Below are 11,708 nucleotides of genomic sequence, written 5' to 3' on the forward strand. Positions count from 1 at the left end.
CAAAAGCAACTCATACTACCCTTACAAAATTCCCCCGAATTCATGTTACTTTTGTTAAAAAACATGATACCCCAAGAGTGGGGTATGGACTAACTTGATAATCCGGGGTAAGATAACTTTACTGGGCTAAATAAATAGTACCTGCGGCAATTGCGAGGAGGGAAGTGGGGGAGAGGAGTTGGGGTTTTTTTTTGTTTTTTTTTGTTTTTTTTGTTCTTCTTTTTTTATTGTATGTTTGATTTGTTGATTGTGTTTCTAGTATTGTCTTTAGATAGGGTCTTATTATAATAGGTAAAAGACCCAAAAGCAAGATATACATTTGGAGAAATGTCTTTAGACTATTCAGCTACTACTGCAAAGTTTCTATAGGTAGGGTTTCTCTTTTCTATAGTGACATAGTCTCAACAGGGTAATTGAAGGATTGCTGAGGTAGAGTTTAATTTGAAAGTTGAATATACATCTGAATTTAGGTTGCGGATTTTTTAAGTTAAAACTTAATTTATATGTATTAGTACTCTGATATTCCATAATTAATGTAAACACCTTGTGTGGTGAAATGCTAGCCCAAATTGTCGGGCTAAATTTTTGTTTCGGTATACCCTGCGTGGTGAAAGGTAAGCCAAATTGTAAGGCTGTTATTTTGCTTTTGGTTAATAAATAAATAAATATATATAAAAAAAAAAAAAAAGACCGCGATCAAGTCCTGACAGCACAGAAGGCTTCAGGACAGCCGTTAGCTATGACGTTCTATTCCGTCATAACGGCTTTAAAGCCCAGTCTAATTATGACGGAATAGAACAGCATAACGGCTTTAAAAGGTTAACTAACAAAAGCATTGGGTAAAAACATGTTTTGGGTCTGTGTATTTGTTTACTATGTTCATTAGATATTTGGATTTAAATTGACATATGGTCATATCATGACTGGGCATAGTTATGGTTAATTTTGTAAAATTAGTTTGAACTTTATTTTGTTACATAAATAATGGTGGTGAATAATGAAGCATATTATATGTTTATGACTTTGAGATGTATCAACTTGTGTGGTGAGTCTTAGTCAGAAGGTGGTGGTTATTTAATCCTGTGATACAGGTCAAGAATATGTGAATGACTAAACAGTAATTCAATTAACTGTTGTTTCATATGATGGTGTAGATATTAGTAACAGGTCAAATTGCTTGTGCTTGTCCCACACACACTAAGGAAAACAAAAAGCAAATTCTGTGACCTGATGCAACCCCCCCCCAAAAAAAACATATCCTATATTATAAAAGGCCAAGTGTGTTTGTCTGAAGCCGTCATGCGCAGCCGCAGTAGAGACAAACACACTTGGCCTTTTATAATATAGGATATGGTTTTTTTTGGGGGGGGTTGCATCAGGTCACAGAATTTGCTTTTTGTTTTCCTTAGTGTGTGTGGGACAAGCACAAGCAATTTGACCTGTTACTAATATCTACACCATCATATGAAACAACAGTTAATTGAATTACTGTTTAGTCATTCACATATTCTTGACCTTGGCCTTAGATCCCAGACACCTCGCGCGCACAGCTAACAGCTCACACACCCACAAACTTGGCCGCACGCGCACCCTCGCACCCACACACAGCAACCCTTAACACACAAACCCGCATCCTTGCACCCACACACAGCCTATTATACCCACAAAAATTAACTTGGCCGCCCGCGCACGCGCACTCGCACCCACACACAGCCTATTATTAACTTGGCCGCACGCGCACCCTCGCACCCACACACAGAACTTGCCCGCACGCGCACGCAGTGCCAGATGAATAGACCCCTAACTTGGCCGCACGCGCATGCGCACCCTCCACAAATGACTTGCCCGCACGCGCACCATCGCACCCACACACAGAACTTGCACGCACGCAGCGTCAGATGAATAGACACCTAACTTGGCCGCACGCGCATGCGCACCCTCCACAAATGACTTGCCCGCACGCGCACCCTCGCACCATCGCAGCGTGAGATCAATACACACCGGCGCGAGTAGTCTCGTAACTACCATTTCAAAGCGTTGCGAGCCTAACAAAACTTAAAACTGCGCAACACACTCCAACACACTCCATTGAAAGCTCCGGAGTTATCTGTGCTACACAGAACTTGCTACACAGCACATAATATTTTAGTTTAAAAAATAAAAAATGGGTCTGGACTTATATGTATAGAAAGGTCTTGCTCTGTACTTATGTATGTGCTACACAGCACATATTTTAGTTTAAAAAAAAAATACATTTGTTCTAGACTTATGTATATAAAAAAAAAATTTTAGTTTAAAAAAAAAAAAAAATTGCCTCAGGATTTATGTATGTGCTACACAGCACATAGAAAAAAAATTTTTTTTACTTAACAAAACAAAAAAAGCTGGATTAATAGGCTCATAAAAGAGCCCAACACTGTGCTACACACCACATATAACAAGTTAATTCCTTATAGCACTATTTTAGTTTTTTAAAAAAATAAAACATCACTGCTGGCTTATTAGGTTCATAAATGAGCCCAACACTGTGCTGCACAGCACATATAAAAAGTCCCTGTAGCACTTTTTTAGTTTAAAAAAAAAAATTATAACTGCTGGCTTAATAGGGTCATAAAAGAGCACAATACTGTACTACACAACACATATAACAAGTTAAAGGGACAGTAAACCTTAAAAATAATGTTATATAATTCTGCACATAGTGCAGAATTATATAACATTATTTAGGTGCTATAGCCATAAAAGCATTTTTTCCTTTTATATTTTGACAGGAGCGAGCTGCACTTAGTCTTATGGCGCTGTCGGGTCGGGCTGTGACTATACAGCTGGCCCGATGCGCTGACTGAATATTACAGACCCGCTCAGCAGAGAGCAGAGAGCGGGTCTGTAAAAGCTCCGTATTTTAGCAAAATATAAAAGGAAAAAATGTTTTTATGGCTAAAGCACCTAAATAATGTTATATAATTCTGCACTATGTGCAGAATTATATAACATTATTTTTAAGGTTTACTGTCCCTTTAATTCCTTATAGCACTATTTTAGTTTTTTTTTTAAAATAAAACATCACTGCTGGCAACTGAAAGGTTCACTATTTGCTTTTATTAAAATAAAACATTACTGCGTAACTGCTGCCTTTAAGAGGCTCATACAAGAGCGTAAGACTTCGCTACACAGCACACATAAAAATTGCCAGTAGAACTGAAAGGTTCACTATTTGCTTTTAATAAAAAAAAAAAACATTATTGCATAACTGCTGCCTTTAAGCGGCTCATAAAAGAGCGTAACAGTGCGCTACACAGCACACATAAAAATTGCCAGTACAAATGAAAAGTTCACTATTTGCTTTTAATAAAAAACAAAAAAAAATGCATAACTGCTGCTTAAGAGGCTCATTCAAGAGCGTAACAGTGTGCAACACAGCACACATAAAAAATAGCCTGTAGCACTATTTGCTAGCATAACAGTGTGTTACACAGCACACATAAAAATTGCATGTAGCACTATTTGCTTTATTTTAAAAAAAAAAATGTTTATATCTTTTGTTATTTTTTGAATAAAAACATAAAAACTCAATACACATTTTGGCCCGTGTACACGGGCTTTAACACTAGTATATATATATATATATATATATATTCAGTTTAGGCCATTTTTAAAATCCAAGGTTATGATTTTTACATTTTGGCCTTTCTATGGAGTCCCACACTCCCTAGAAAGGCCAAAATGCAAAGATCATAACCTCAGATTTTAAAGCACAATTTTTACACAAAAGGAAGAGGTGTTTACTGTCCTTTTTAAGTGCTGAAATACCAAAGCCTAAAATAAACCTTGGTTGGAGTAAAGGTGCTTTTGAGTATTGCTCATTTCCAGTCTCAGAGAAGTACATGTTAGTAGTTTGGTGCTGGAAGTTGATGGTCTAAGTTGGCAGGATTTGACTTGTCTAAGAATGAGCAACTTTTACATTTTTTTTATTTATCTTTTTTAAACATGTGTAACTGCCATTTGTTCCGAATACATGAACAGTAATCCCAGGCCTTTCACAAACCTTTAAATTAAATTGAATTGCAATTGTCTTTTGTTTCCTTAGAGATTTTGTATAAGAAAATTACAATTTAGCACAAAAACAGATCACCCAGAGCAACAAATCAATCCCAGGATTAAAATAAAGGATATATTTGATACTATTGCCTAGATTTAGAGTTTGGCGTTAGCCGTCAAAAGCAGCGTTAAGGGGTCCTAACGCTGCTTTTGGCCGCCCGCTGGTATTTAGAGTCAGGCAGGAAAGGGTCTAACGCTCACTTTCCTACTGCGATTCCAGGCTACCGCAGATCCCCTTACGCCAATTGCGTATCCTATCTTTTCAATGGGATCTGCCTAACGCCGGTATTTGGAGTCTTGGGAGAAGTACGCGGTAGACCCTCTACCGACAAGACTCCTACCGCCAAAAAAAGTCAGTAGTTAAGAGCTTTATTGGCTAACACGTGAATATAAAGCTCTGAACTACTGTGCTACAAAGTACACTAACACCCATAAACTACCTATGTACCCCTAAACCGAGGCCCACCCACATCGCCGCCACTATAATAAATTTTTTTAACCCCTAATCTGCCGACCGGACACCGCCGCCACCTACATTATACCTATAAACCCCTAATCTGCTGCCCCTAACATCGCCGACCCCTATATTATATTTATTAACTACTAATCTGCCCCCCCCCATGTCGCCGCTACCTAACTACACTTATTAACCCCTAATCTGCTGACCGGACCTCGCCACCACTATAATAAATGTATTAACCCCTAAACCGCTGCACTCCCGCCTCGCAAACACTAGAATAAATAGTATTAACCCCTAATCTGCCCTCCCTAACATCGCCGCCACCTACCATTATTAACCCCTAATCTCCCGCCCGCACCGTCGCCGCTACTATAATAAAGTTATTAACCCCTAAACCTAACTCTAACCCTAATACCCCCCTAACATAAATATAATTTAAATTAAACGAAATAATATTCCTAAAATTAAATAAATTAATCCTATTTAAAACTAAATACTTACCTATAAAATAAACCCTAATATAGCGACAATATAACTAATAATTAAATTGTAGCTATTTTAGGATTTATATTTATTTTACAGGCAACTTTGTATTTATTTTAACTAGGTACAATAGCTATTAAATAGTTAATAACTATTTAATAGCTACCTAGTTAAAATAAGTACAAAATTACCTGTAAAATAAATCCTAACCTAAGTTACAAATACACCTAACACTACACTATCAATAAATTAATTAAATAAATTACCTACAATTACCTATAATAAAATACAATAAAATAAACTATTCTATAATACAAAGAAAAAAACCCACTAAATTATAAAAAAGAATTACAAGAAGTTTAAACTAATTACACCTAATCTAAGCCCCCTAATAAAATAAAAAAATTCCCTACCCTATTCTAAACTACCAAAGTAATCCGCTCTTTTACCAGCCCTTAAACGGGCTTTTTGCGGGGCATTGCCCCAAAGTAATCAGCTCTTTTACCTGAAAATAAAAATACAATACCCCCCCCAACATTTAAACCCACCACCCACACACCCCTACTCTAACCCACCCAAACCCCCTGAAGATCTCCCTACCTTGAGTCGTCTTCACCCAGCCGAGCCGAATTCTTCATCCAAGGTGCGCAGAGGAGGTCCTTGATCCGGTAGAAGTCTTCATCCAAGCGGCAAAGAAGAGGTCCTCCATCCAGTAGAAGTGTTCATCCAGGCGGCATCTTCAATCTACATCCATCCGGAGCGGAGCCATCTTCAACGGAGCCGACACAGAGCCATCCACTTCAACCGACGACTTCCCAACGAATGAAGGTTCCATTAAGGGACGTCATCCAAGATTTCTAAATAATAAACCATACATGGTTTTTTAAAATGTCATATTTTTGCCACGTAAAAGTGATATAATAATGCTATTTACTAGTTAAACAGATTAAAGTAACAGTAAACATTTTTATATTGTAATATAAAATGTTTCATTATGTGTAGTAAAAAAACTTTGCAATGTACATTCATACTTTTTGCCCCCTTTTCCTGTAATTTAAGCCTTAACATGGTGGGTTTTCCATTTCTGAGAAATATCTGCCCCTTAACTGCCTCTATCTGGCTTCATCAGCAATAAGATAGGGAAATGAAAAAGAAAAAAGCACAGAGTTTTGCTAACAAACTGAAAATAGTAAGCTTTTATCTACTCCAGTAATTAATAGCTATTAGTTCCAAGTACTGGGTAGAGTTTGACTTTTTTGTAAACTCTATTTGAATAAAAAAAAAAGTTTAATTTTGACTTCCATTGCATCTTTTACTTGGGTTATAGCTAACATTTTGCTATTGCCATGATTTTGTATTCACTTTTTCTGTATGTTCATTACAATTAGAATATATAAATGAGGGTGAGAGTAGGTAATATTGCTCAAATATTGTACTGGTGCCACCCTTTAAAAAGTATAGACATTAAATTCGTATAGAGAGACTAAAGTTTCAGAGCATATATAAATACTCTGAAAAAAGCAAGTGTAAAAATAGGCACACAGACAGCTCCTTTATAAAAAATATTTTTTTCATTTATTTAGATTTCCCATATCACGTCAGTGAAATATAATTTGAGCTTTGCCACACCACATAAGGTGAACAATATATACAGAATGAATAAACACCACAAAGTGTAGGTAAAACACAAAAACTGGGACCTGAATTGACTAAAGCATACGTATGCTACCCAGATCTAAAATAATGTGTAGCAAAATATGTGTGTTGTGGTAATTTATCTATAACAATCTAGTTGCAAAATACATTCAAACATGCTAAATGTTGCAGGAATCCTCGAAATACATGTAGCAAGCAAACAACAGATGTATGGATAAAGTCCACAAATATAGATATGGAGCAAGGATAAGCAAATTTGATAGTAATCTGGATCAAAAACAGTGGTTTTGGAAACGGATAAGCACTTATCTTAAGCGTGTAATTCCTAAGCGCTTCTAGAACCCAAATACTCTCCGTATAACGCTATCACAGCGTGTGACGTCACTAGAGGACGGGCGGTGAAATTGTCAAGTCTCTCTGATTGGTAGAATAGGTAGGAGTGTATCCACAGGTCTCCGGTGAGTATCCGCTCGCCACCAATGAAAGAACCAGGCTTCCACTAGGTATGATGGGCGTTGTTAACTAGTAATGAAAGAGCCAGGCTTTCTTACTAAAAGCGGACAAATCTTTATACCAAGATGTACCTCAACAAATTTTCACAAGCACAATCCTTATTAGATATAGGTCACCGATGTAAATAGTAATGAAAGAACCAGGCTTCCTTACTAAAAGCGGACTGCTTGCCTTTCCTCAGCGTGTCTTTGCAACCACAGTGCTTATTATAAGCCAAACACAGTTCACATGTGAAATAAATGAATGAATGATCCAAAATATCCTTATTCCAATGTCAAAACACAATGCAAATGTCCCAAGATGTAGAAATCACATGAATTTGCTTTACCATAATTTTTACATATAGAAGATAGGAGTTAAATAGGGTATACTCCTAAGGATTAAAACACATTACAATTAGATTTATATGTTCTATGAAATCTGCAAAGAAACTGTGATTTCAATGCTCAAACTGTAGAATAAAATACATTTCAACTTAAAGGGATAGTAAACCCCAATTTTTTCTTTCATTATTCAGATAGAGCATGCAGTTTTAAGCAGCTCTCTAATTTACTCCTATCATTATTTTTTCTTTGTCCTCTTGGTATCTTTATTTGAAAAAGCATGAATGTAGAGCCGGCCTATTTTTGGTTCAGCACCTAGGTAGTGCTTGCTGATTGTTGGCTAAATGTAGCCACAAATCAGCAAGCGCTAGCCAGGTGCTGAACCAAAAAATGGGCCAGCTCCTAACCTTACAATCCTGCTTTTTCAAATAAAGATACCAAGAGAACAAAGAAAAATTAATGATAGGAGTAAATTAGAGAGCTGCTTAAAACTGCATGCTCTATCTGAATTATGAAAGAAAACATTGGAGTTTAGTGTCCCTTTTACTGACATCTATGTTTTGATTTGGCAAATTTTTTTTACTCAATTTGCTGATACTAAGCATCACCATTTTCTGACCTGTTTCTAATCTAGAGAGATGGTCATTTAGCCTTCATTTAGTTAAATCCTTACTTTTAGCAAAACAGACTTGTTTCATGGTTTTAAACATTATTATGACAATATGTTTTGTGTATTTTAATCTATTTCTTGTCAAAAGCTAATTTAGAAAATTGGAAATGAAAATGAAGACCTAGTTTCTTTTGGGGAAAAAAGTGTGGTTTTAATGGGCATCCCCAGAACCAATTTGTAAGCTGGCAGATATAATAAGCTACTTTGATCACTATATTTTTTCTCATTTTATACGTAAAACCAGATCTGCAAGCTAATGCAGTGACACTGATTTATTAGTGGTTCCCTGACTTTTAGCTCAATTTGTCCTTTTGCACATGCGAGTTGTCCATATAATCCAATGAGCAGTAGATAGTACACAATCATACACTTATTGTTAGTTTAACTTTAAATTTTTTACAGCTTATACTTAACTTTTTTTTTGCAAACATATTTTTAACATGTCTGTCTGGTGTTTATTAATATGCACATTTTTTGTTTTTTTGTTTAAAGTAATATGTTAAGTATAGTTTCTGATTTGTGGTACTGGGCATCCACATACAAAAACAGGATATTAGATGGATAGGAGGTTTGACAAGTACAGTTTCTGATTTGTGGTACTGGGCATCAATGTATAAAAACGGTGTATAAGATGGAGAGGAATTTCAGTACTTCACCAGTCAAGAGGGCATCAATATGAGAAAATCCATTTGGAGAAATTTGTCTGTGTCACCTAATAAGAAAGCTAGCCCTGTCTATATATTGAAAGTGTCTAAATATAAAAAATAATTTAAATACATTTTAGGTTAGTAATAAATTGCTATATAGTTCATGGAGTGTAGAATGTTAGTGTTAGTAAATATCACTTTTTGAAAATTACATTTGAAGGGATTTTATGACCTACTCGATAATTCTTTTAGATTTACATTTTAAAGGAATATTAAACAGTATGAGATTGTAATATAAAATGCTTAATTATGTTTGTTGAATACACTTTGCAATATACTTTCATTATTTATTTTGTCCCCTTTTTAAGTATGGAAATGGTTAGTTTTCTACACTACTATAAAGTAATGGGTGCCACCATGTTTAAGCTAAAGTTTTCCTTTATCTCTCTCATGCTGAAGACTATTATGAACAGAAATATAGCAGGTAATTAAAGAGACTGTCAAATAAGTTTGCGTTGAACATAGGATTATCAATAAAAAAAAAATGTTTTCACACAGCCTTGTTTGCACAATTTGGTATAAATAAGAAACTAGTTTAATCATGGCTGTGCCCATTACTTTATCAAAATTAAAGTATTGTAAAGAAACTAACCATTCATACTTATATTTTCAATAATTAAACAACTAATATAATTGTAACAAATGCATCTACATATTATTTACTTTGAATACATAACTATGTCTAGCATGTGTTTACTGTTAAACATTTCTTTAAATAATTTTTAAAGCTCTCCAATATATTATTTCCCTTTTAGTTAGGGCTGGTTTTCTCATAAATTTCAATTATGAAATACCATCAGTTATTTAAAGCTTTTGTGTTCTAAAATATATTTTCCAATTTATATTTTAACACAGATAATATGGAAATGATCGATTGGATAAGAAGTAAAGGAAGCTATATGTTCATCCTTTGGTACATCTCATTTAGCTACACATCGTCTGATATCATGGTGGAGAATGAAGTCCACTCTAGTTTTGTCCAGAGAAGATTGAGGGGTCATGAACGCAAAGAGATTCAAAAAGAGATCTTGTCTATTTTGGGTCTTCAGCACAGACCACGGCCATATTTACGTGAGAAACAGAAATCTGCACCCATATTCATGATGGACTTATACAATGCAATGAATGTTGGAGGGAATATTGCTGAACATTTGCAAAACAATAGCAAGCCATTCTTCTCCACAGAAGAACCACCTCTGTCAAACCTACCTGAAAGCAAAGTTCTTGTTGATGCAGACATGGTAATGAGCTTTGTTAATTTAGTTGAGAATGACAAGGAATTAAATAAAAAATGTTGTCGCAAGGAATTCAGGTTTGATCTCACTGAAATTCCAAATGGAGAAGAAGTAACATCTGCTGAGTTCAGAATATATAAAGAAGACACCTATAACAATGAGACATTCCAGATTAGTATTTACCTGGTGCTTAAGGAACAACCAGACAAAGAATCAGACTTATTCCAGCTTGATACCCGAATGATCTGGGGTGCAGATAAAGGATGGTTGACATTTGACATCACTGCAACAAGTAATCATTGGGTTACAAATCCACAATATAACCTTGGATTACAGTTATCTGTTGAGAGTATGGATGGGAAAAGTATAAATCCTAGACAAGTAGGTCTTATTGGTAGCAACGGTCCCCAAGACAGGCAGCCATTTATGGTGGCTTTTTTTAGATCCACAGAGATTCGTATCCGAAGTATTCGATCTACTGATCATAAGCAATGGAATCAAGATAGAAACAAGGTTTTCAAAGAACATGAAGACCTTCCTGTTGTTAATATCACAGACAGCATGATGAGCAGCAGTAGCAGTAGCAGTAACCGTTACAAAAGACAAGCATGCAAGAGACATGAGCTTTATGTTAGTTTCCGTGATCTTGGCTGGCAAGATTGGATAATTGCTCCAGAAGGATATTCTGCTTACTATTGTGAAGGGGAATGTGCTTTTCCATTGAACTCCTTTATGAATGCAACAAACCATGCAATTGTGCAAACTCTGGTGCATTTTATTAACCCTGAGGCTGTTCCAAAGCCATGCTGTGCTCCAACAGAACTCAATGGAATTTCAGTCTTGTACTTTGATGACAGTTCTAATGTTATTTTAAAGAAATATAGAAACATGGTAGTTCGAGCATGTGGTTGTCACTAACCTTATGAGAATGTAAATATATATTTTAAATCAAACATCTTAGATAAGTCTTTTTACTTTTATTTTTTTAATATAAATGGATCTTAAAAAAAGATATGCAACTGATGCAGGACATTTGATGCATCACTTCTTGTCTAGATTTTAGAGGACTAATTTGTAATATTTATGTTGTGTAAAAAGATATCTTAAAGTTTTCATCTTTTGAAGCTTTGAGTCTGTTTAATAACCCAGCCCTTTTTTTTTATAATTGATGATGGAAAGATAAAGCTGATAAAAATGTGTGCTAACAGCCTATAGATTATATAGCCTGTATGTTTGTTACCAAAGAGAAAAGTGTGAAATGCATGCCAATCTAGATGTTCCCTCCTAATATGTATACAAAAGCATGCTTGCAATAGGAATGAAAGCCTCAGGTACTTCTAAACAGCTTTTCAATCATGCATGTGAGGGGGTGGACTAGAAGCCAAAAAAGAAGCCAAAAAAGTGAAATTTTTGTTGCAAGATAAAAAAAAATCATATATCAATAATTACAGGTTCGCTTTCTAAAGCATAAACTTGAAGTAATATGTTAATTAATTGCATTCCTGTCCTATTAAATTAACCCATTCATGCAACGGTGAATTTAAAATACTGGTTTATTGTTTG

The 11,708-nt window shown here is 35.4% G+C and overlaps 1 protein-coding gene across 1 annotated transcript; it reads left to right on the plus strand.

Annotated features, from left to right (window-relative positions):
- Positions 1 to 9,809: 9,809 nt before the first annotated feature.
- On the plus strand, positions 9,810 to 11,063 carry LOC128665181 (bone morphogenetic protein 7-like). Its single transcript, XM_053719909.1, has one exon. The coding sequence runs from the start codon at positions 9,810 to 9,812 to the stop codon at positions 11,061 to 11,063; it is 1,254 nt and encodes a 417-aa protein (XP_053575884.1).
- The last annotated feature ends 645 nt before the right edge of the window (positions 11,064 to 11,708 follow it).

Source organism: Bombina bombina, chromosome 6, assembly GCF_027579735.1.
Source record: "Bombina bombina isolate aBomBom1 chromosome 6, aBomBom1.pri, whole genome shotgun sequence".
NCBI lineage: Eukaryota > Metazoa > Chordata > Amphibia > Anura > Bombinatoridae > Bombina > Bombina bombina.

Bases quoted from the DNA above. Each gene is read 5' to 3' on its own strand.
- LOC128665181 (XM_053719909.1), top strand. From the start codon at position 9,810: ATGTTCATCCTTTGGTACATCTCATTTAGCTACACATCGTCTGATATC.